The sequence below is a fragment of the Melopsittacus undulatus genome, chromosome 3 (assembly GCF_012275295.1).
Source record: "Melopsittacus undulatus isolate bMelUnd1 chromosome 3, bMelUnd1.mat.Z, whole genome shotgun sequence".
NCBI lineage: Eukaryota > Metazoa > Chordata > Aves > Psittaciformes > Psittaculidae > Melopsittacus > Melopsittacus undulatus.
Window position 1 is genome coordinate 108,534,759 of NC_047529.1, and position 26,495 is coordinate 108,561,253.

At 43.1% G+C, this 26,495-nt stretch overlaps 1 protein-coding gene across 1 annotated transcript in view; it reads left to right on the top strand.

Moving 5' to 3' along the window:
* The first annotated feature begins 326 nt into the window (after positions 1-326).
* ALK (ALK receptor tyrosine kinase) overlaps positions 327-26,495 on the top strand; it is a 316,863-nt gene continuing 290,694 nt past the window's right edge. Inside the window, exons 1-2 of the mRNA XM_034060986.1 lie at positions 327-397; positions 445-1,091. Coding sequence (XP_033916877.1) covers positions 327-397; positions 445-1,091 — 718 coding nt within the window. The remainder of the gene's footprint in view (positions 398-444; positions 1,092-26,495) is intronic.

The window sequence follows — 26,495 nt, forward strand, 5'->3', positions numbered from 1 at the left end:
CATACATCCCCAGCCCCATCCCCAGGGACCGTACATCCCCCAGCCTGTGCCGGGGAACCATAACATCCCCAGCCCTGTGCCAGGGGACCACACATCCCCCATCCTGTACCTAGGGCCCATACATCTCCATCCCCATACCCCAGCCCGTACAGGGCTGTGCCCCCTCCGTGCCTGCCGGCCCATTTTTTTCTCAATGAACGCACCCTCCGCCGCGCTCACGGTCCCCGCCCGCCCCGCCCCCGCTGTATTTGCATAATGAGGGCTACCGGCCACGGGATTGGCTGCCGGCAGGCGGGCTCGAGCGTGATGTCAGCGCTCGCCGGGTAATGCCTGCGTTGTGGCGGGTAGTTGGAGCCGGCAAAGCCCGCGTAGCGGCGGCTCCGGGCGGACGGGCTCGGTGGTCCCGGACCCGCTGTCCCCGGCTTCCGCAGGAGACCGGCCCAGCCCCGCATCGCGCTCCGAGGGCCGACCGGCCCTTCGCAGGGCTCCCCGGCGCCGCTCCGTGGCAGCCAGCCCTGCGGGCCGGGTCATGGCGGGGTACAGGCTGCCCGCACGCCTTCTGGTCGCCGCCTGCCTCGCCCTGAGCTTGGCCCCGGGAGTGGTGGGGCCGCGGGAGAGTCCCGGTCTCTCGCGGGTGCAGAGGAGGAGCCTGGCGGTGGACTTCGTCGTACCCTCGCTGTTTCGCACCTACATACGGGAGCTGGTGCTGGGCCCGCCGGGGCGCGCCGCGGCGCGGTGCCGCTTGCGCCTGGACTGCGCCCCCCTGCTCCGCGCTGCCCGCGGGGGACTGCCGCGGACCGCGCCGCCCGCTTCCCCCAGCGGGCCCTCGGCGGCCGGGCGGCGGCTGCGGCGCGCCAAGCAGCTGGTGCTGGAGGTGGGCGAGGGCAGCCTGCGGGACGGCTGCTCCGGTGGGGCGCACCTGGAGTTCAACCTCACCGAGCTCTTCTCCTGGTGGCTCCGCGCCGGCGACGGGCGGCTGCGGGTGCGGCTGATGCCCGAACGCCGCGGCGCCCTCCCAGGCAGCGAGCGCGGGCTGTCGGCGGCCATCCGCGCCGCCCGTCCCCGCCTCCTCTTCCACGTCTCCGCGGCAGGTGAGCCGTGCGTTGCATGCCGCGCACCGCACCGCGCCGGACAGCCCCCTTCGACCGCCCCGCAGCGTGCGACCCTGCGGAGCCCCTGCGGGCGTGGAGTCCTGGCTGTGCAGAGCGCTCGGTCCGCTGGGACGCGCGTCCAGCCCTTCCGCGCCCTAGCCCCGGTCACCGGCAGCCCGGCGGGTGCGGGAGGCGCAGCTTTTCCCCATCAGTCGCGCCTTCCCCTAACATCTTGTCCTTAAGGGCTGCGCTTTACCCGTGCGGAATGTATGGAGGAGCTTTTGTGGGGACTGTTTTGAAAGCGCTGAGGGATTTTAACGAAATGCCAAGAGTTGGTTTGTGCCAGACAGCTGCAAGTGAACCTCGGGGGTTAAAGTGTCATTAGTCGAAGGACGGCAAGATCAGGTTCTTTGAAAGTTAAAAAATAGCGTACTAAAAAGGGAAGCTTCCTCAAAGTGCTGCATGTGATTCCAAGGTTACGCGCTGTCAGACTTAAGGGAACAGCACAAACATTTCCAAAGCTGGGGCTGGCTGCCAGATTTATACGTTAATGCTATGGGCTATTGGTATCGATAATACAGCTCTTCTTGAAACATATAAGGTAGTGACTGACAGACAAACCTGCAAGAAGGTATTTTTCCTCCAAGTTTCATGTATCTGTGAGTTAATTTCTATCCCTTTTAAAACCAGAAAGGACCCTTACTGAACCATGCTGTATAAGCTACTGTAAGACAAGAAGTTATACAGCTGAGGATGCTCATGTAGCACTAGGTACTGATGTGAAGAGAGAACCTTCCTAAAGTTTTGGCTCTGGATGGCAGGGATTTGTAGCCAGGGTATGGAGCAATTCCATTACCTCAAATCAAGGCTCTGCTTTGGGCCAGTGGCCAAGAGAGATTTCCATTCCGTGTGTGCATTGTACCTTTAACACGAGCTCTGATTCATACTCTCCCACTAAAAGAATATAATACCTAGAGGGCTGCAGGGCCAAATAATTTGTCACAGTGAGTTTGGTTAGGTAGCTTTTATGAAGCTGGGTAGAAGTCAATGACGTGTCCCTGAGTAGCCACCTACTTAATGGACCACAGAATGTACTTAAGTAAATTCACAGGAGGTGAGAGAAGTCAGTGCTAGGTTTGGAATACAAAGTTGGAGCAACTGATTTTCTTACTCTCAGCTGAATAACTACACACTGAACGCATCTCATTGCTGCTGCCTGAAACAAAATCAAAGCAGGCTGTCAGAGCAGGCTAGGGGTGTGAGTCTTACACTCGCGGCTGAAGTGAGGAGTCTGGGCTGCCAGTTCTGGCAGGGATAGCGCAGAGGTGCTGCCTACCACAAGGTGGCCAGAGGAGGCCAACACACCTTCCAGCAGGTCTTACCTTGCTCCACTGCAGTAAAAAAGAGAAGAATTAATTAAAGACACCAAACCCTACTATCTTTTTCTGTTTGGGGAATTTCTTGTGGGTAGCAGTTATTTTGCTTTATAGATCTCCCTCTTTGGCAGTGATGATACAGCCTTAGCTTTTAATGCCTTCTTGACTCTGGTGCTTATAGCAGTAAGGCAGCTGGAAGGCATACGTTTGTCTTCTTTGAGGATGAAGGTATGTTTTTAACCTGGGTAAGGTGTATAAATGTGAACCTAGAGGTGCTCTGATCTCATTAATACACTGCAGATGTAGCATTAACCAAAGTTAGTAAAACCCACAGGCTTTTTGTGTTGCCTGTTGTCTTGCTGTTGAGAGGAAATGCATGTTTTCCAAGACAGATTAGTAGTTAGCTATGCCCCTGACAAATCCTGCTGGAGACAAGGCTTTGCCGCTCCTACTGCAACACAGTTGTGCAAAGTCAATTGTAGGGGATGCAGGAAAAGGAGAAGTAGAGGGAAGGAATATGGACTTCATTTACCTGTATTACAGTTAATAACTTCTAGTAGCTGTCCATATCCTGTAAAAATCCTACTTTCTTCTTGAATTTTACACCAAGGTTGCTAACATGCATAAGTTGTGTTACCAACAGGTTACATCTCTTTTTACAGCAGTGATGCCTTAGTGCAGTTCTCCTGTTACCTGGCTTTGTACTGGCTTTGGTACATGGGTTTGTTTAAAAACATCACAAATCCATCCTTGTTGCTTTGGTGCTATATGTGAGGACTGTGTGTCATTGCCATGCCTGAATTTGTCCCATGTAGCCCTGCTGACAGCAGGATGTGCTGAGACAGTGATCACAGCATGAGCAGCATCCACCAGCCCTGAAGGGTGCAGATTCCAGCAAGTATTAACACCACTGCAGCTAATGTGGTGTTAACTAAAGCCCTTCCTTAGGCAACTGAGCCTTTCCTGCATTGGGTAAGCTATCTGCAAATGGGTTGCAGACAACACAATCCTCCCATCAACAATGTAAAGCTGCTTCACTTATGGTGACATACTTAGCTTTTATTTCTGCTTTTCTCTCTCTTGTGCTGGGGATGCCCCAGATTGCAGTACTTCCCAGGAAAAAGACAGAATTTCCTTGCTAAATTACCTTAGCCAAATTAGCCACTGTGTGAACAGAGAATTAAATGTATTTTAGGATGACAAAAATTGCAAGGGGAGGAATTCCCATTGACATTAAGGGTGACAACTGAGTCCTATAACTAGGCCTTTATTCTCTTTAACTGTTCTACTCTCCAGTGCTGGCTCAGGGATATTTAAGTGGAGTGAACCTTTTCCCTTCTCAACAGCATGTTTGCATAAAGCTTAAAGCAATTGGTCTCAGTGTGTTATTGAACAATTAGTAAAGGATATGCTTACTGGGCTGCTGCTGTTTAATAGACAGACCATAAAGTTCACAGAAATTTCTGCAGGGCTCTCCTGCACATGCACTCAATGCCAGATTTCTCTCACACACTCACCCTCCTGGAACAGAGCAACGTGCAAGAAAAAGCTTCCATTTAGAGAATGGAAGTCCTCAACCCATCTGCCACTTCTGTGCCACTTGGCCTTTGCAAAATCAGGTAAATGGGGAGTTTTCCTCTCTTGGAATGCTTTCAGAATTCAGATTTTCTGCTTCTCCTTCCCCCAGTGCTTCTCTGGGACAAAAAAATCAAATCAATGTCAACCATTTCTGTGGAAGAACACACCACATAAAATTCAGAGGGGAAGGGTTAGCTTGGAGAGGGTCACAGTGCTGCACATCTAATATGTTTTAGACAAACCTTCCAACTGGGAGGTTGCTGTTGACTTTGCTCTCATTGCCTTTGGTTTTGACTGGAAATTCCACCCTGCCTCTGAGGAAACCTTTCTCAAAAGAGTTTAATTCACACCAGTGCATTGCCATGGGAAACTGAACAGCTAACAAACCGTTCTGTCAGAATACTCTGGGCCACTCAGTTCAAGAAGGACAGGGAATTGTTTGAAAGAGTCCAGCGCAGAGCCACAGAGATGATGAAGGGAGTGGAACACCTCCCTTATGAGGAGAGGCTGAGGGAGCTGGGTCTCTTTAGCTTGGAGAAGAGCAGACTGAGGGGTGACCTCATCAGTGTTTACAAATATGTAAAGGGTGGGTGTCAGGATGATGGAGCTAGGCTTTTTTCAGTGATATCCAGTGGTAGGACAAGGGGCAATGGGTGTAAACTGGAGCATAGGAGGTTCCATGTTAACATCGGGAAGAACTTCTTTACTGTGAGAGTGACAGAGCACTGGAACAGGTTGCCCAGGGGGGTTGTGGAGTCTCCTACGTTGGAGATATTCAAGGCCCGCCTGGACAAGTTCCTGTGTGATGTACTCTAGGTTACCCTGCTCTTGCAGGGGGGTTGGACTAAATGATCTTTTGAGGTACCTTCCAACCCTTGGGATCCTGTGATTCTTAGTGCTGGTCTTACAGGTTTTGCTATATAGTGTTGAGGCACAGTGGGTCTGTATTCTGGACAGGTTACTGAGCTTTTTGGGGGAACAAATCCAAAATTGTCTCTATATAGACACTGTGAGTTAAAGGACTGTTAGAGCATTAGCACTGACCGCCCCTTGCATGACTGATCTTCTGCTGCTGGCTTGAAATTACTCCCAGGGCTTCTAAGATCGGAAAGAGTTGCATATGTTTTGTGCAGAGGTCTTGGGAGGGCCTTCTTGGCAAATCCATCCCACAGACAATAGTGTGGGGAGGCAGAGACTGAGGTTAGCCCAAGGTGAGTGCTCTACACTGGCATGGGCTCTGTAGCAATCCCTAGCCCTTGCACCCCAACCCTGCATTGGTATTTGGACTTCTATAATGTTAATGTCCCAGGTAAGCAGCCCACTCACTGTAGGGCACCTGAGCCACAAATGTTGCTTAATAGGTTTCATGTGAGTTTACTCAGGAAGTTTAATAAGCTGAAATGGCCATAAAACAACTTCCCATGATAAGTAATTGCTACTTACATATGCAAAGGTGGGAAGTGTATGTTAAAAAGGGGCATATGGGATGAAAATGAGCCATTCCTCCCTCTAAAGGTCAATGTACTTTCTTTCATGAAATGGATTTAACATTCCAATTATATTTTTTAACTAGCAATGCGTAACTTTGCATCCTCTGGCTACTTGAAATACTACTACTGCTCTGTGGGCTTCATCTAAAATTTTATTAACTTGCCACATGCCTTTTCCCTGCAATTGTCTGCATTCACGACATACCAATGCTATAATAATGCTGAGGCAATTAGTCTTTACATCTTTAGGGTACTGCTACCGTGCACCTGAACTCATTTGCAGAAGCCCTTTGCTAAAGATTAGAAAGAACTTCAGACTAAATGAAAATATGGTTTGGAGAGTGGACGTTTTGTAAATGAAAATTAGAGCTCTGAGCTGAAATCTGACTTTAGTGAAGTCTGCAGAGTTCTTTCTGCATATTTGAGGGGTACCAGCATTTAATGAAGGTCTCTTAGTTATATTTTTCTTTTGTTACTTTTTTTTGCCCTTGTTTTTCTGCTTTCAAAGAGCAAAGTTTGGAGTTGGGTTGTACTGAGAGGAAACTGGTAAAAAACACCAGTCACTTTCCAGTTGCTCTCTGTTTTTATCTCATTCTTGACTGTACATGACATTTGAGATCTGATCTTGTTCTTCAGTGGCAGAACTTGGTGAATAAGTCTGCAGCATTGTAGTAGGGCTTCTGTCAGTTTTCACTGTAGTGCAAGTGATTTTGCACTTTACCTCAGCTATCAGGCCAGCTTTGCAAGTCCACAGCTGAAGGATGGGCCTGAGTTGCACTGGAGTTTACCCTTGACATAAAGTAGTGCAAATTGAGGTTTTCCCTGAGTTGTCCTGGGTGCTAGTGTGCTGCATGCTGATTACCATTTGCTAAAACACAGCAATCCTAGGTGTGCTTAGGAGCATCTTTCCCAGTCCTTCCTGCCCTAAATATTAGGTCTGTAACACCTCCCTCTAGACTAGACTTGTCACTGGTGCTCTTCAGAAGTGTGGATTTAGTCAGGTCACAGTGCCTCTTCTGGAACCATAAATGCCTGAAGCAGATTGCCTAGTGATGGGTTTGTTTGGCTTCATGGGAGCATGATCCTTGGTCCTGCCTGTTTCTGTCCAAGGCGCTTTCCTACTCCTTCAGCACACAAAAAAACCTCATAGCATATGACTCACTTTACTGATGGTGCTTTGTTCACTATTCCTCTGCTGACCACAAAAATTTTGGGCTTTGCAAATTTGCTGCCAGTTATTTGGTAGATAATATTAGAAATGATGCCCTGTCTTCACACGGTTCACAGAAAAGATGCAGTCATCAGTATTCCACATGGCTTTGCTTTGTCCAGAGTTATGAGGTGTTGCTGACAGTCAGGATTGCACACAAAGTGTTTTATTTCTGGGTCTGTATTCTGCAAATTTTGTTTAGTTTTATACTCGTTGTGCTTATGAATTTTTTTATTCATAAGCATGTCCTACAAGGGCATGGAGTGACAGGACAGGAAGGAATGGCTTTCAGCTGACAGAGGGGAGATTTAGATGAGACATTAGGGAAAAAATATTCACTATGAGGGTGCTGAGGCCCTGGCACAGGGTGCCCAGAGAAGCTGTGGCTGCCCCATCCCTGGAAGTGTTCAAGGTCAGGTTGGATGGGGCTTGGATCAACCTGCTCTGGTGGAAGGTGTCCCTGCCCTTGGCAGGGGTTTGGAACTGGATGAGCTTTAAGGTCCTTTCCAACTCAACCCATTCCGTAGTTCTGTGTTCAGTAAAATAGCCATAAACAGACACTAAAAGGGGCACAAGTATAAGTTTATTACGTTTATTTTTTTATTTGAATGAACATTTATGGCACATCTTAAAACCATGTTTTCTCTAAACTTGCTGTGCTTTTATTTCTGCATACTTAAAAACAGGGAATAAATACCTACAGCAAAGGGTACTGGGAGACTCAAGTGCTTTATTATACAAATGCAGAGACATCCTTCAAAATCAAGGGCAGTTTTGCAGTGTCTGATTGAATTGGATTCTGAAGTAGTCTGGTCATTTGGCTCACTGCAGATCTCGCATGAACATTACATGATAGGAAATAAAATCTGTGTTTGTGACAATCATTGTGCATTACCCAAGGAAAGTAGAAAAAGAGAAGGGAGATTGGCAGCGTTTAGCGCTTAGAAAATTCCCAAATCCATAAATCTCATAATAGAAAGGAAGGTATCACCTTTTAGATACCAGTGCCAACTCATTCTGGGGTGTTTTGGGAGTCCAAGATGTGATTTTCTGCCCAAGCAGAATCATATTCTGAATTCTGCCTGAACATTTCCTGTCTCTCATACCAGAGCAACCCCTTGGGCTACCCAGCACTAGAGTAGTGAGCTCAGAGATATCCTTTTCTGGCACACATGACTTACCTAACAGCAAACAGTTCAGGTTGCATGCTTTCTCTTTCTACTTACTGAGCCACAGCATCTGTTTGCTGAGAAGCCACTTCTGAACTCAGTGGGGCTGCTGTGACCGCAGTGCTGAGCTGAGAAAGGTCCTTTATGAAATGTGCCACATTTGTCTTGCTTCTCTAATTCAGAAAAATTTGGTTGGAGAAAAATGTCATGGAAGCATAAATGCAGATTTGATAAGTCTGACCTTTCTTTTCTTGAGAACAATAAATGTCAGAAAGCTTAAAATGACAAGCTGGAATGGCTGGAGGTTATTTATGTGTTTAAATATTTAGGCAAGAAACACATTTTGAGACTGAAGTCTAATTTACATGAGTATTTTGATTTATGACTGAGGTGGCCAAGTAGCTTCATGGTTGCCACTCTCCTTCTTAGCATTGCTACTCAGAAATTCTCTCTGACAGCAGAGGTGGGACTTGGGGTATCTCTACTTTCACATACTATGAACTACATCAGTTACAGTGAAGGAGAATCATCTTCACTTAGGAGTTATGTAGGATCTGTGACGTGGTTGAAGTGCTGTAGCTGTACCCAGTAGAAAGAGTTGGTGGCCAGCTGCAAACAGACTGCAGAAATGTTTCTAACACAGGCACTAAACTGTTGTTCATAGGTGGAATCGAGCATGGAAAAACAGGTACTGAATGTGAAGTGGTCCTTGTAGTTCAAAACCACTGTATCAGTTAGTATTTTGCACTTATTTTTCCTTTGGCCAAACAAGTTCACTAGGGAGCTGCAAGAATCAAGTTCTGCTTTGACTTGCAGCTTCATTATCTAGTGACCATAGCACAAAAAGAGCAGGAGGAGAGAATCACATGAGGAACTGGGCTTAGAAGGGCTGTGCCACTGACATCTTGTGTGACACTGAATACTTCCCTTTATGGTACATACTTCCTTTATAATGCAAGGGTAGCTTTGGCTGCTTTTGGACTCCACTGGTGGAAGGTAACAATTTTTGTGTATTACTGGTGCTTTTATTTTCCAAGAACCTCAATGAAGGTAATAAGGTGCAATTTGAATTCTGAGATTTCTAAGGGACAAGCTAAAGTAGCCTACCATATTGATTTGTTCTGATCTCTGCACTGGTAATCATAGGACTTCTGTTTCCTTCACTTCAGTGACAGCAAGCTTCTGAAACTTAAAAATGCTGTCAGTTCTGATTGATCCTACCAGAGGTTGAGTTTCTGGGTTTCTCTGAAAAATCATGAGCCCTGCCTTTGACCATTAGAACATCACCCATCTTGAAGTCAAATGGTCCAATCTGGATTTGCCATTTGGATACTTTGTGAGGCTTATGCCAGGGTTGCTGTTGGCCCCACAAAACATGGAAGAGAGGAGGATAGGCTGTAGTTCCTTTGCCTGTGGCCAGCTGACCAGGGTACATTCAGCAGCTGCAGCTGGGCATCATGGAATGGTTTGGGTTGGAAGGGCCCTTAAAGCTCATTCAGTTCCAGTCCTCCTCTGTTTGTAGTGAGGAGCTCCAGGTGTTGGTTGTTTGGCTGGTGGTGGTTCCTGAGCAAGCTGAGCACTGGCTGTCCTGGGAACTGACAACATTGTGGAGATAGTGGGAAAAGGTTTGTCCTTTATGGTTTCCTACTTAAGGTATCAGAAACTAATGCAGAATGTGGGATTTGGGGTTGTTTAAAAATACAGTGGCCTGCCTGTTTCTTCCTGCATTACAGATGGCAAAGTGGAGATACTAGGCAGGAACCTTTTGTCTACATGGATCTAGAAATGTGCGGCATCCTCTTTGTAACTTGTTTTTGGCAACTTGTCAGTTCAGTTTGAGCATCTCAAAAGCTTTTCAGTCGTATCCCAGTGTTTACAATGAGGCAGAGCTACCTTTTCTGCCCGAACTATGGCATGTGGTGAATCCATTTTGGACTGAGACTTCCCCTGTAGCAATGTGCTGTGAAGAAAGAGGTGCTTGCTCTTCCTGCAAGCTTCTCCCCATTTCCTTACTGACAAGGAACTCTCTCTGGTCTCATATGTTACAAAACTTTGTGATGAAAGGAAACCATGACTTGATCTCTGAGTTACAAGCTGGAAAAGGGAGAGAAGAAGGTTCTGTGTAAGGTGGAAAGCAGAGAATACTTGGTGGTGAATGTAGGGGGAAGAAGCAAGGATGCTGCAGTGGTGAGGGTGGGAGCACAATGTGATATGGCTATACATGTATTCTTCTGTTGTATATTTCTTGATGTCTGTTAGGAAGAGGTAATAGTAGTCTTAAGTGGGCATACTGGAAATGGTGTTTCTCCATATGTCAGACTCTTTCTAGGACTTCTATGTTAATGATTTCTTTCCAGCTCAGTTTTGAAAGCTCACATGGTTCTTCTGGATACAGTCACTGTAGTACCTGTGATGTGCAGCTGCATATCTATGACTTCACCTACTGGAAATCTAGGGTGATCCTTCAGAGCTTTGCAAGTTGCAGCAGGTCTCTGATTACAACCTGTGCACTGGCATTTGCCTGCTGTTTCTACTGGCCCATTAACTAACAAGCTATCTCAGATGCATCAGATCTGGGCTTTTTATAGTTTCTTTCATGCTACAGTCTCAGATTCCTTTAAGCCTTACCACCCTGGTGACAATGCTAAGCATTATTATATCTATTTTCCTCAGAGATCATAGAAGCCACGGGTGGAAAAGGCATTATTTAATTGAGTTAGATTGCAAGTGCTGAATACAATTTTCTCGTATAGAATACACTAAATAGTGTTGTGTCTCTCAGCTTCAGCCAAAAAGCCAAGAAAGAGCAAGAAATTAGAGTCAAGAGGCTCAGTAACTCACTAGAAATACTGCAGCAGTTATTGGCAGAACCACCTTTGAGTCTCTCTGCTCAACACTGTGTTTGCAACACTTGTCTCTCAAATAAATCTGGTTTTGTCACATTCAATGCTTTCTATACTGTTGTCTGCTTTTGGGAGCATATGTGATCTGCTGAACCTTCTCCTATGTTCAGACATTGCCCTGTGGCTTTTCTATTTGTGAGGTAGCATGTGTCAGCAGTAGAGAGCATGATGCAATCGTTATTTCTGAGGGACGTTTCATTATTGATGCTAATTAAACTTGAAACTAATGAGAAAGGATTGCTTTTCAGGGCTGGAGAAGAGGCCAGAAGAGCTATTATAGGTTAATTATTCTTCTAAAAGACTCTGTTTAAGTAACAATTCATTTTGTCAACTTTTCTTCTTACGTTGTACAAGAGCCTTCTTTGAAGAGGATTGGAAATATAATTGCTGCACTGACCTCATCTAGCTCTCAATCAGTAATCTCCTTCCATCAGCAAAAGGTTAATAAAATCTTTAAGGAAAGGAATTCTGTGCCTTATCTATGTGTAGACAATTCAGAATAGGTCTCTCTGCAAGTATTTCCTATTACCCCTCTGCGTGATTTCCTTGGCATACTTTCTATATTTGAAAAATGTTGTATTCCGTAAAGCTTGCAAATGTAATGGTTGCTTTGCAAAACAGGTTCATTCCAGAGGCAGGGAGCGAATCTAGTCAGGCTGGCTTGAGAGTTGCACTTATGTCAGAGCCTGCTTCCCGTCATTTTTAACAGATGAGCCTGTGGTCAACCTTAAGTCTCTTCTCACTCTACAGGGCACTGGGGTGTCCATCTGATGATTACTATTTGCTGAGTAACCAAGGAAAGGAGGAGACGAGGCTCACTTTTTGTAGGAGCCGATGTCTCTCACTGGGAAGCATTATGGCTTTTTGGTGGGGAAGACTCGCAATGGTCCCCTTTGTTCCTTCCCAGCTCTCAAGTTGTCACTTTCTTCCTCTGGGAGTCTTCTGTAGAGATGAGTAATGGCTTCAGACTTGCAATTCTGTATTACAGAATGGAAAAGGGAGAGCTGGATTAGGGTTAGCTGGATTAAATGTTTGTCGACAAAGAGGATGTCATCTTGAGCTGTAAATGTTAGGGCAGCTTATGCTCCATTATCCAGTTGTCTGATGCCTGTTTTCAGGGCACCTCCTTTGCAGGTAGGGAGCTCTTGTGTTAACTTGAGGGCTGTGAAGGCAAATGTTCGTTTTGGAAGGTGATGCTGTGAGCAGCAAGGGCTCAAATGAAGGTGGGAGGTTGCAGCTTAGGAAAGCCCCTTGGTGGTGGGGTGATTTACCTACCAAGCACATGTTACCATCTGAGGTGTGACGCAGTGTCTTAAAAGGGCAGTGTTCACCAGTCCTGAGTTCAAGGAAAGAGTTGCATCCTCTGCCTGGGCATTGGGATCAAGTTCAAAGATAAAACATCCTCTGAGTAATGGCTCTTGCCACAGGACTCTGCTTAGGCCAGCTTATAGGATGTTGGATAAAAACTTCTATTTGAAGTGCTGAGTCCTATTTGCAGTGGAAGTTTTGAATCACACGGAGATTGATCAAAAGCTCAATGTTTCCTTCTGTGCCTTGCCAGCCTACTGTCCTTTATCTCCTGAAACAAAGCAGCATTAACTTTTAAGATCTGATTCAATAACATTTTATGGATAATAATTATGACTGATATTAAGCCCTCAGCAACCACTCTGTATGGGGACTTCATGTATTAAGGTTTATTACCAGTGTAACCTATCATTTTACATCGGTTGTAAAGCAGTACCAACTATACAGATAAGAGGAAAAAGAAGTATCAATGAACTATTTCCCTCTGCTGCTCTGCAGGGTGTTCATGTGCTTGCCACTTAATATTGCTGGCACGGTGGGAGCTTGCTAGGGAAGAGTTTTTGTTTACAGAGTCTGTTTGCGCAACTGCAGGGTTGTGATGAATGAACGAATGAGTGAATGAATGAGCTGCAGCAATCCTCTGCTGGGAAAAGGAATCCATTAGTACACACACCCTGGGGACCAATCGATCAACCTTTCCCTTTTAATAAGAAATGTGTGAATTCAGAGTTTTCCGAGATGCTATTTAGAGACAACTTCCATTGTTTTCTCTGAGGCTTATCCCAATAGTGGAAGTTCCTTAATGCACGAAACTTCTTTGGACACCCCATATTAATGATTTGGGGCTTTTTTTAGTCAGAAGTTTCCCAGTTTTACTGGTCTCGCCAGGAAATAGTTGTATGTACATTGTTTATGGAGATGTTCACTGAACCAAACTGAAGACCAGGTTGAGCAGAAGAAAGCTCTGGTATTTTCTGAGTCCTGAAGTGCTGTGCACAGTGGTGTAATGTAAATAGCAATATGAGAGGAAACTCACCTCGGTTTCCATACAGGCTTCTCATGGGAAGTTTTCCTATTTTATTGGCACTGAAAAAGTCACCTGAAGGACCTAGGACTGGGTCCTTGCTCAGCTGAACCTTGTGATGTTCATGCATCATTAACTGTAACTGTGCTATATAGTTGCCCTTTTTGCCTTGCTCCTCCTCATAATTTTCTGTATGAGGAAATCTACCTCCCTGGTAAGTTCAAATAAGATGCTGTCTGCTTGTGTCCTTTTCCCCTTTTTGATGGGAAAGCAGAAGGGAATTCTAAAGCACTCTGGGAGCTACATGGAGGCCTTGCTTTGACATCTCTAAATATGTGAGTAATGGGGTGCTTAGAACTGATTTTACGTGTGATAGATGCTCAACAATAAGGAATCACAAATTGTGGGCAGCAGAGCTTGGAGAGGAGAGCTGCTCAACAAGATTAATGGGAAGGGAGACCTTTAGTGTAATGAAAGACACAGTTCAGGCTTGAAAACAGACAAAGACACACTGGATGGACTCTTAAGGAGTTGGACAGTCAGGTTCCTTCTTCAGGCAGTAATGCTGTACATTTGTAGAGTCCCTTCCTAGGTAGGAGACGCAGGACAGCTGTGAGACAAATGTGCTGTAATTCTCACTTCACCCACAAGTGATCACACTGATAAACCAAGGGATAGGATTGTGTAAGGGCTGTCTGTCAAGGTGATAGGGATGTTGAAGGAAACCTAGAAATTTCTTTCTTTTCTAACTTTTCTAACGAGTGGCCCTCCAGAGGAGGCCACGAGGATGATCAGGGACTGGAGCACCTCCCATATGAAGACAGGCTGAGAAAGTTGGGGCTGTTCAGCCTGGAGAAGAGAAGGCTGCATGGAGACCTCATAGCAGCCTTCCAGTATCTGAAGGGGGCCTATAGGGATGCTGGTGAGGGACTGTTCATTAGGGACTGTAGTGATAGGACAAGGGGTGATGGGTTGAAACTTAAACAGGGGATCTTTAGATTGGATGTAAGGAATAAGTTCTTTACTGTGAGGGTGGTGAGGTACTGGAATGGGTTGCTCAGGGAAGCTGTGAATGCTCCACCCCTGGCAGTGTTCATGGCCAGGTTGGACAGAGCCTTGGGTGATATGGTTTAGTGTGAGGTGTCCCTGCCCATGGCAGGGGGGTTGGAACTAGATGATCTTAAGGTCCTTTCCAACCCTAACTATTCTATGATTCTATGAAGTGCAAGCCAATAAGGAAAAAAGGATGAGATTGAGGTAGAACATAAACCCTACAGTGCTCAAACCCAGTTATTTTGCTACCAGAATACAATTCCTCTAAGAGCATTTAATGTAAGGTTGAGGCTGACGTCAGTGAGATCTTCCTTGGATCTCATCTAGGCAAATTTTCCTGTGGGGAAATTGTCTTGGACAAATCATGCTAGTGAAATGTAATTAAAAACCACACACCAAACCCAACAAGCCAATTGAAAAGCCCCCTTTCAGTTAGATAGTGTATTGAAGTTTAAAGGTGTATTTTATTGCTGTTAGAATTATCAAGTTTAAAAGACAAAAATATCACAGTATTTTTGTTGGAAATAATAACCCCACCAGATGAAACTGTGGCTCATCTTTCCCTTCCATTGTAAGTTGCAAGTTGTTATTAGCTCTGTGTATCATGACTAAGGGGTTATGAGCAGGGAGCAGAATTAGCACAATGTTAGTGGAGCTGGCTACAGGATCATTGATTGTTATGACTGCAACTGTTATTCTTTGTCTCTGACAAGGATAATAATGTGTGGAAATGAAGCCAGCAAACATGTAAAATACATCTAAATATAGAGGACAAGCCAGCAAGATAATGACTGGACCAGTAATCAGATGCAGAAGGCCTTATCTGTAAGTACAGTGGCTTGAAAGATGGCAGTGCTGGTAGATAAACATTAAGAGGACTATGAAGCTGAGAATAAATAGAGCAATATTCTCTAAACAGTAAAGAGCTGGAGCATAAGACCCTGGAAAGACATTCGGGACTTATTGCTTGAAAAAGATCCCTAAAGCTGTCAAGCAGACGTGCAGCTGGTAAGTAGATGACTCGCTGGGATGTTGACTGAAATGGTAGAAGAAATAAATCAAAGGGGATTGCATTAGTGTAACTGAAGGCAGTACATTACTTTACTTTGAAGTATAGTGTCCTGTGGAGAAAGCAATGACTGTCATCCCAGAAGAATGATCAAACTGAGTGGAGACAAGATTTAGACTGTAGCATATGAGGTGTCTTTTCTGTGTGGGCATAACTTCCAGGTTTTCTTGAAAGCCTTGGGCTGGAGTTTGATGAGAGGCAGAGGGGGCTGATCCTAACCCTGCTGAAGCCAATGGCATATTCTCATTGTGCATCTCCTCCACTCTCAGGTATGGCTAGGTTTGGCAAGAACCACCTCTCTTTCCTATCAGGCCAACTCCCATGAATGCGCAGCACGCCTCATTTTTTGTGTCAGAAGATAAGAAATAGAACTTGTTTTCAACCTGGCATTTTTTGTTAGTACTTAGCCTACATACTAAGCAAAAGAAGACATTGGTGTGAAGTTTACTGACCAAAACAGTATTATCTGTGCTGTCCATATACAGGACAAATGAGCAGGTGAGATGCTGAGAGCCTTTATTCTTGAATTCTTACTGTATTGTGGAAGGGGTTTTTGGGCAGAAACTGTTGCCCTGTAGCAGGGGTGTTGGCTATAGCAAGAGTTGTTCAATGGCTAAATGTTAGACCAGTACCTGGGTTTTGAGTTGAATGTAAACAAGGGAAGCATCAGCCCAGTAAGGGGAATGAAGGAGCAGGAGCATCCTAGTGCAAGCAAAGGGAAAATGTCAGCTTGCTAGAGTGTAGTGAGAGGAGGAAAGCACTTGTCAAGCTTATCAGAATACACCTGAAGAAAATGAGGGTTCTTCTATTTACATCTCAATAAAAACTTACATCCACTGTTTATTAAGCATTGCATCTCTGGAGACCTTGTTTCTAGTTTTTTACATAAAATGCAGTTATGTTTGATTTACCCCAAAGCGCTGTACAGCACATATAGACAAGGTAGGTCTCCTAACTGAGGGCGAGCACCTTTCCCCTTTCCTCCCTGCCTATGCTGCTGTGACTATGCCTTCATGGTAAGGCACTTTTACATGGTATCCCAGAGTTGAAGTTAAAAAGGTGAACAAATCTGCCCTCTCTGTCCCATGAAAAGGTTCTCTGTACATGATACTTGCGTTATTTCAAATATACTTTTGTTGCTTAAGTCTGAAAACAAGCCCTGTTTTAAAACAGGCTAAAAGTCAATTAACTTGAGATGTCCATCTGGATGGAGAACAACACTTTTTACTCAAGAAGGGATAAAAAAATGCCTTGTTCCTGCCTCAAAAATCTGTTCTAAAGTAGCTGTGGATAGTCAAACCCACCTGCAAAGATGAGAGCTGAAGTATGATCTTATCTCTTAACATGTCTTTTATCATCAGTCTCATCCCTTTCCTCAGAAGCACTTGGGGATGGTAGAGTGGGGTCCAGACTGAAATACTCAAGGAAAGGAAAAATAATATGAAGGTCAGACTAGATTATATGAAAGTCACATCAACAGAATTATCAGAATGAAGAGCACACAAAACACCTAAAACATAATGAAAACTCTTAGAAAAACTAGCTTATAACTAATATGGAAATGCCTTTTAATCTCTTATGTTAGTTTGAGCAAGAATAAGTCAGATTATTTCTTTTCTAGTCTCTCATCCGGTCTCTCAATTGCTCCTTTTGGGTAACATCCTGAGAAACATTTGTTTTATTCATAGTTTTGATTTCATGGCAAGACCAAGACTTATCTCTTGTGAGTGTACTCCAAGCATCTTAAACAGTATAAACTTGTGTTCTGCCTCAGGATTTTCATGCTCTAAGAAGTTAAGGTTTGTATGGTGATATTTGAACTCCTCTGGGCATGTCCCTAGCCTAGCAATGACAGCTTAATGTAGCTTTGAGAACATGTTTCTTTGTCTAAAGCCACATTCTTGATGTCCTAACCCTGGCTGCTGCTTCACTAAAACCTGTTTCCAGATCCTTATGGACAGTTCTATTGTCCTGGAGTGATCACTGTGTCTCTTGCTAATGGAATCCTGCAAGATCTGGAAGCAATTCCATTTTCTATGGATAAAAGGTAGGTATCTCTGTAGCATCTGTTGTTGGTACAGATAGCTGTGGTCAGACATGGGGAGTTTCAGCCATTCCTTTCAGTGCCTGCCCAAGGACAGGAAGGCTGCTTGACTTCTGGAGCTACAGTTTGATGAAGGCTCAGTTTTGAAAATTGCCTCTATAAAAACTTGTAGGTAAAAGGTTTTCTGGATCAGAGCCAAAGCTGGAGCTGCAGAGGGGCAAATTCAGCTCTGGTGACCTGAATCTCACCTGCCTTAAATGCAGAGTCCAGGTGGGTTTTATTTTCCAGGCAAGCTATTTGTTTTTACTAGAAGCTTGTCTGTTAAAGCCTTTTTCTACTTGAGCAAGCTAAATGCTGTGTTGTGATATTGTACTGGGAAACCCTTCCCAAAACAGCCTCTTCCTCCAGTGAGTCTGGTTGTGGTGGACGTTGTACCTTTTTGTGACTGATATTGTTGTGTCCTATGCAGACCTGCCTTGATGTGACTTCGTCCACAGGTTCCTTCCAAGTCCTGTTTCTTTATATAGCATTTGTGCACAAATAACTCCTCTCTCAAAGGCACTCTGTAAGAGCAGTGTGATGCCATTCCTCTGAGTAGCACTAAATCTGTGACAAACTGAAGGGAGATTCCACAGCATGGTGATAAAACTAGTGCCTGGTCAAATTTTGTGCTGGATAAACGGAAAACAAGGCAGGCGGCTTTACCCTTTAAAGTGGAGAGATATAAGGGCAGTTTCAGTGTTTCACAATCATCCATGATCATCCATGAAATGAAGTTACTTGTGTTTTAAACTGATATCTTGACAGTGAGGGACTCCATTTTTCACCAGTATTCATGCTTACTCTGTTCTATTCCATAACAGAAGATACTAAGCAATATATTAAACAACTTGGATTTCATTTTTTAATTATTTTCCTTGAAATGCAGTTTTTAAATATGTTTATAATTGGAGCTGTTGAGGAGGTCAAAACCAGTAAGGCTGAGTCCCAAGAGAATGGTCAATTAAGTTGGGAGTGGGTAAAGGTGAAGTTTTGTAGCAGTTCCATAGTCTTTCATAATCCTACATTTTTGGTAAAATAATGACATCGCTGAGCCTTGCAATGTGGCTGAAGTGGTAAGGAGTAGAAGTGAATTTGGCTTTCTTCTGAGGTGTTACACTGAATAGATTGTGCTGTTACCTATGTCATTGGGAACATCTCTGATAACGCAGGGAAGGTAAGAAGCTCTAACCTGTGTCCTTCAGTCTTGGAACACTTCACATAGTTCATTTTGTTCTTTTCCTCCCTGTTTTGGGGGTCTGATGTAATTTACTGTTAGTACTGATAAACATGCTACTACCCCAGTTAAAATCAGTAGAGAGTCACAGCCTGGTGCAGGGTCAGTGCTTGGCAGTGAGTGAGGATGGGTGGCATTGCCAGTGGTGCTGCTGTAAGCTTGTGCTCTGGCAAGTGAGCTTCCCTGGGGTCACTAAAACTCTTGTGTCCCGACTGGAACTGTATGTCTGCAACAAAATGTCAGCTGAGCAATACCTGAAGATCATGGCTTTCCTTCTTGCCTGTATGAGGTATGTGCAGTGCAGACATCTATACCATTAAAGGTTGTCTTAGCAGCAGCAGATCAGTTTCTTGTCATGCCAAAAGCTTCAGCAAGTTTTGTCTTCACAGTTCCTAGCCAAATGCAGAAATCCCTTCCAGCCTCAACCTTTCTGTGACCTGTGACTGCAGACATCATCAAATAGGATTGAGCCAGGCTTTTTAGGGCAGCTTGAGCTGTGCTGTTACCCTGTGATACATGTTCTTAACTGTTATTATTCCATCATTTTGTGAATGCCAGTGATCCAAGCATCTCTGCTTGGAATACTGAGCTCAGACTTATGGTACTCTGCATACATGATGGCTCACCATGCACATCAGCAGAGTAAAGCAGCATTTCTCATTAGGAGAGTGACAGATCTCTTATAAGATCATCGAATCCCGAGTCATGCATGAGTTCTCTAACTGCTTTAGGTTGTGGCTTGGGTATGTGGTTATTACACAGGACTTGTATTTGGCTCCCCACAGAGACAGCAGGTCAGCTCATTGCCACCTGCCCACTCTGTTAACACATCAGTGAACCTATTGCTGTTTAATATTTGCATGACAAAACAACACAGTTGAGAACTGAGTTATAAAATGCAGGTTACTGGTAGATGCATCATGTAGCGAGGGAGCATGAGGTGACAGTGGAACAATTCAGAGTAAGAAGCGGGGACACTGCAGCTGTTTGTGCTCTAATTGCCTTTCTCCAGATGTTCCTGTGATGTGAGGTAGAAGCCAAGCAGTCTCTAGGCATAACCACATTTCACTGCTCAGCCTTCCGAGCACTCTTCTGTGGCCTGTAGAGAAGGGAGGATTTAAGAACCTAAGCCATTTTGTCTTCTGTGCTGTCAAATGAACTCTGTCTTTCTGAAGTAACATTTTCTGGGTATATTATTTTTTCAGAGCTTTCTTTTCACATTAAGATCAGCAAAAGCTCTTTTTGGGAAGCCTGATTAAAAATGCAGTTCCTCCCAGGAAAGAAAAGAAAATAACGTTTTCAGCCTCAAAAGCGATCACAAAATTATCATGAAAAAAATGAAATGAATGTTGAAGATTATGCATTGCAGGAAAGTAGGTAAAAGTGACTTCAGGGCTTTCTGCTGTTTGAAAAATCATGTGTGTTTTTTTGAATAGACATCTGCTAAGAGTATAGGTGACAAAACCCCTGGGAGACAAGAAGTGTCTTGTACTGGGGTTAGCTTCAAGAAATTGATGAAGATATCTAATTTCCTTGTGGAAATTCTCCTTGTCTCTATATTTGAAGTAAAATAAATAAAAACAAACATCAAAACCCCCAAATGAAACCTCCACAAATGCTGTAAGAAACTGCTTCTTCTTCTCAGCTGCGTGCTGTTAGCATTGCTGGGAATGCAAACACAGATGGCTTCCAGCTCTGCTGCAGACCTTTGCTCTTAGGGTCTGACTGGGGCATTGGCGAGTGAGGCTGTGGAAGTACAAACACTGCTTTCCTGTTTTGCTCTCTTGAGCTGGGTTGTGTTCCTCTGTGGTGGTGTAATTATTCAGGTAAGTGCCTGCTTTCTACCTGGACCTTAACTCTATTAAGAAAATAGAGAAAATCTCAGGAAAAGGAATAATTTCTCCTTTGGCCTTTTTGATACTGTACAAAGGGTGTAGAATAAAGGATTCCGGTGGCTTCAAGTGTTACCTTCTACGTTGCATATGGCCAAAACCTCTCCAAGAGGTGTCCATTTTATAAATACGTTTCCAGTCCTGATCATTAGAGGAAATGAATCTGACAAGATGGTCACTATTTTATTGTGACTGAGTTGTTTGCAAGACCTTAGCAGTGAATGCTTCTCCAGCTCTAGTCTAACCTTTATCTGTAACCAATCCCTCTTCTGTTTCCTCCTCAAACAGCCTTTCAGATGGAATAGAAAATGTTCGTTGTTACATAGCAAAAAATAATGATGCTTCCCCAAAGCCCATGCTTTATCAATAACTCTTACAAAAAAGCGTGGTTTGCATTCCAAGATGTATCTGGCATTTCAGCTTGGAGCAATGCATTGCATACCTGGAAGGCAATGATGACTGTCTTTCCAGTGTCTTTCATTAGTCATTTAAGGTGAGTTGTGTAAAATCCAACTGACCCTTCTATAATAACTAGGGGCAAATAGCTCTGAATTGTCATTTTGATAAATTTTGGAGTATTGGCAGTGTTGCGGGCTAAGGAGCCAGGAATCTAAGCCTTTCATCTGTCATTGTCATTATGAAATACCTTAAAAGAACAGGGGGAATGTGTCCTGGTGATTCGATAAATCTTATCTCCATGAATGAGTGGATTTTACATGGTTTCATAATCTACTGAACTCTAATAGCATATATCCTTTGCTTTAAAAATAGCTGTTAGAACAAGGTGTTTGATGAGGCTGTGTACTGTTTTTCTGCAACCCTTTAGATTGTTTTTATGTCAATGAATGACTTTCAGTGGTGAATGTCATAGCAATTATTGACCTGTGTAGTACATGAATGGCTTTAACAATTTGTCATGTGATCAAAACATGTTTCTCTATAGGATATAATACCAAGGGCAGGCAGAACACCTCTCACAGCAGCATTGCAATGAAAAATGCAGAACTAGGAAGAGCATTTGTCGTTATATATATGTTACCAAATAAAATGCTGGGTTTAGCATCCTGTATAATGTCTATTGCATAGTTGGGGGCTAAACTGATAATTTAGTGCAATCTAAAATCCTATTGTGTTTTATTGTTTTCAATATTGATTATGTGTCAGTTTTAACATGAATTAAAAGTCGAGTTCATAGCTTCATACAACACAGTTTAAATGAAACAAATAATGGTATTTGAATTGAAATAAGCTTCAATAATAAAAAAGGATAGTGGCCTTTTTCTACCCACTATAATGGAATTTCACAGTGCTTTGAAAACTAGTCCCACCAAGTAACTGACTGCTGATGGGGCCATTTTTCAATCGCTACAAGACAGACACTCGGCTCTGGTGAGGTCTGACTCTTGTTTTGCCAACCGTGTTACCACTTTTTGTTTTGTGAAGGGGAGAAGATAGGCAAGAAGAGGAAGTGAAAGAAAGGAAAAAAGGAAACAGCCTATTATTTCTATAACATTAGGTGTATGTAACTCATCCTAGACTATTAACTGTTCTTCACTATTAACTCTTTCATGTTAAGTTATTATGACCACTCTAATATTGAGGCCAGGAGAGTAATGTCCTCATGAAATACTTTGTTCCAGAGAAGTGGCAGGAGTTGGGCAGAGGCAGTGAACAATGCAAGCATAGTGTAAAGAGGTTTGTGAGCAGATGTGATGGCACAGGATGGACATAATTGGCTGCTAGGTAAGAATGAGAGTTTCTGTGTCAATTTTGTTTCATTTCTGTTCAGGGGAGATAGAGCTACATCTTAGATGAGTAAGCTTCACACTCACTGTGCTTGTATTTTACAGTCATGGCAGGTATCCTCGTGACATGGATGGTGGAGGTTTCCAGGTTCTGCCTTGTGTTTGAGGAAAGAGCCTGATTCTCCTGAGCACCTCCATATGGCACTGGTGCAACAAAATGAGAATCTTCTACCAAATCTAAGGTTCCCCCATGCTCTGAAAGCATGGACATGCATAACACTTCCTCAGTATGCTCCTGAATAAAACATCTGTGACAAAACCCACAATCTTTGACAACAAAAGTGTCATTTGAGAGGAGGTTAAAGCTGAGTTTAACATTGCTTCCTCTTAAGCCAGTGTTAATATACACAACTCTGTATATTTTCTCCCCTAATTCAACTTGTTTTTAACTGACAGCTTAGGTTTGTGTAACTGTTTTCAAAAATGAGGTGGCATAGTTTGCTAGTGAATGAGAAGTAAATGGAGTAACTTAGTAAAGAGCAAATTGACTGTTTATTTTGAATACAGTGCAAAAAAGCCTTCACATGAGAGAAATATGAAGAGGCAGCAGCAATATTCTTACAGTGCTGATCAATGGCAGGTGGTCACAAGCCTGACTGCTTCTTTTTGGTTGCACCTAGTGATTCGCAGGCAGGTGGGTGAAAATGTTAAAGGTCTGATATGTGAAGTGACAGATACCCTTAGTGCTTGTGTGCGCACTGCAATGGCATGTCTTAAAATAGAGCCAGCTGCATGCATAATTAAGCAGAAATAATTGCAATGCACTTATGTAAATTATCTTGTGCTGCTGCTTCTCCTCCTTCCCCCCTTCTCAGTGTTTCCAGCTAAGTCCCCTAGTCAAAGATTCACCTGACCAGTGAGAAACATTGAAATGTGTTTGGAGCAAAAAAAGAATAGTCGTTGCCTTCAAGAGAATAAGAACAACGTAATAAGACAAGTATATAGAGACAATATTGGCATTCTGGCAGTTGGTTGTATGGACAAAAATTCATTTTAGAAACCTGCATGCGAATGTAGTGGTTCTGTCATTGTTGCTGTCTTGCAACACAGATAAATATCTCACTTCTAGCTGAAATTCTGTTGATGTAAGCTTTTTTCATTCAGCCAGTTAGAATCATTCTGGCAATATATGACTGTGAATTTAACCTCGTTTCTGTTTGTACTAATTATAAGTTATATTGTATTTTTACATTCTATGGGAGGAACAAAAAAGCCTCTATTCCATATGTCATGGCTTTATATTATACATCTCCAGATGACTGTTCTGGATGCATCTGGAGTATTGTTTTCAGTAGGATATTCTTTAACTCCCCTTTTTTCATATCCCCTTTTATCAATTGAATAAAACTCTGTATATAGCTGTAACAAATAACTGTATTTCCAGGTCACTGGTGATTGTGTACATCAGATTCAAAACCGGTAGTCCAGAAGCTGCTGGAAATATTCCACTACTTGGAATGTTTGCAAAATGTTGGCATTGGCCGTTCACTCTTCTCAGTATGTGATTGATCACAAAGCACAGGATATATTTTTCAAAAGCTCTGATGCACCTTAAGTTCCTAAATCCTGGCCTCCTTTTGTAGAGCTGTAACACAAATAGTGGTATGAGCAGCTCCTGTTTGAGGCTCGTTCTTGCTTTTATAGGACTGTTTTTAGGAGCAACAAGAAAGTGAATCACCCTGAGCTCACCCTGTCTTTGGACTCTGCTGAGGCCCCTGGGGAGGGGCAAGCTGTGGTGGTGATGGGCTTGGGGAGTGAACAGTTGCCCATTATGCTTTTCACTCAGCCTAGTGTTAAATATTGCATACACCACTTTGCAACAATCAAGAGGTGATTGTAAGTATCTCTGATCTAGTTTGCATTTAAGCTCACACTGTGCAGTTTGCTTCATATTTGTAAGTATTAGAGTGTGAGAGTGCTACCGTCCAACAGAAGAGAAACATGGAGATGGCACCATCTCCCTTCAGAAATTCATTTGCTTTCCCCTAGGATGCAAAAGAACAGAGCAAGGAACAGGGAAGGCAGCAAAGCAGGGGGAAAAAAAATAGCATAAAGCAGAAGATGCACATCTACTCATTCTGTGCCACGTTTTATAATCAAAGCACTGGAAAAAGTAAAACATCAAGTAATATATGAAGCATGACCATTGATTTCTATTTAATAGTCTCTACCCTTTTCTCACTTAGGGACAGCTGAATTCAAAATATTTATGGTTGGCTGTACAGATGCTGGAATAAGCCTTTTCCTGCTCTTTTTGTGTGGCAGTGTCCTAAAAGGCAGAGCTTGTGAAACTTCAGAATGTATTTGAGAGAGATATAAGATATGGTGCAATCATGTGAAACTCTGAGTTCCTCTCATGCAGCAATTATCAAGTAAATCTATTCAGTGGTTCATCGACATCCCTTTAAAGTTGATTGTCTCTCCTTGGAGCCCTTATTGTTGGTCTCTACATGCACCTATTTTTGAGTAGTGAGTCCAGGGCAGAACATTTTCCCTTGAAAGCTGGCAGTATATTGAAATAATTGAGCCACTGTCTAAGTGCAGTGTATTGTGAATATGGAGTAGTAACTCCTGAATTAATACAGAGCATGGAACTGCTAGTATGTTTTTAGTACATGATTAAGGTGTAAAGCATAACATGTACTAAAAGACAGAGTGTGGAAGTTACTAAAGGATTAATTTAAATGCAGTATTTTGAAGAGGCATCTTATAGGACTCTAATATTATAGCAGCCCAGACCACAGTGCCTATAGAAAATGTTGCCCAAGACTTTCCACTTAGGCTCTTTGCTTCTAATTTTCAGCCTTTAAAGCTTAATAAAAGAGAATTCTCCGCGTTGATCATCTGCCAAAGACTCCTTCTGAGAAATGTCTCATCTAGTACATCTTATCCTCTCTCAGAAATAAGCGTATTAAGGTATTCTATTATGGGAAAGCTTGAATTCTAAAGAAACTGATAACCAACTGGCTGTACTCTTTTTCTGGGAAAGATGGAGCTAGTATTGTGATAGAAAGACTGATGGGCAATGTCAGCAATAGCAAAGTGTCACTACTTACAAGAATATAAATAAAACACTAGGTATAATTTTGCCAAGCCATCCTTTGCTGCCAACTGTCCAGAAGTCTTATCTTAAACCAATGTATTGATTAAAAGGAATTGCTTGCTCAGTAAGTAAAATCTGCAAAACCAATCTAAAGTGTATGTCAGATTGCCCATCACATGGGGATTGTTAAGTCTTTAAACATAGTTGATCTGTATCTATTTTAGGAAAATGTAATTGAGGTGGAATCCATGAATTTGACAGCTTCTATTTAATCAGTCCCTAATGTTTGCTTGGGTTTGTGCTTATGTGTGTTTTAAGGTTGGAATGAAGTGCCAAACCATCTCTGTTAAGGATATCTGCAGATACTAATGAGATTAAATCAATCAGGCTGATTTAGAAATAGAAGTTGGGCTTCCATCTGATAGAATTTTCTGAATATTGCACCCTCAAACTGCAGGGACAGAAACAGGCTCTTCAGAAGAGAAGTGATTTTTGTGGAGTCCATGCCTGTGTCCGTGTGTTCTGCATGTAACTCTGGCAAAGTGCTTTTATTCCCCCTCCCTTTTTATTTAGCTAGATCAGACACTACATTTGCCATGGAACATGAGAACATGGGCGGCTTCTGCTTGTGTCTAAGAGCAAAGGATCTAAAAGATCAGCAGAGCTGTGGGTGTTGCTTCTTCCTATCTTGGATAATATTAATCAATTTTGGGTATTCAAACCTTTGTAAAATCCTTCTCGGGAGCTTTTAGTTTTGAGTTTACCATTTTGAAGTGTGACTTATGCTGTAGTTTCCATTTTATGTAAATAATGTGCTTAAACAGCTCTACTAACTGAAACATCTGGAAGTTTATGTCCTTACATGTCCAATTGCCTGTTCGTGTACTGAATTTGTCTTGAAGAAAATTGGAGCCCTAAGCTAGATACTAATAAATTAACCCAGTTTCTAGTCTTCCTACGTGCTTTTAAATAATATATTAGCCCAGAAATTATTTGGGCCTAAGTATTAGGCATTAATGTATAAATCCAGTGTATAATTCATAAATCAGATGAATAATTTCTGAAGTATTAACAGAAGTAAAGAATGTCTTAAGGGATGCGTGTTTATATTCATATGGACATTATAATGTATAAAATTATCATCCTAATATCCTATTGTGACTT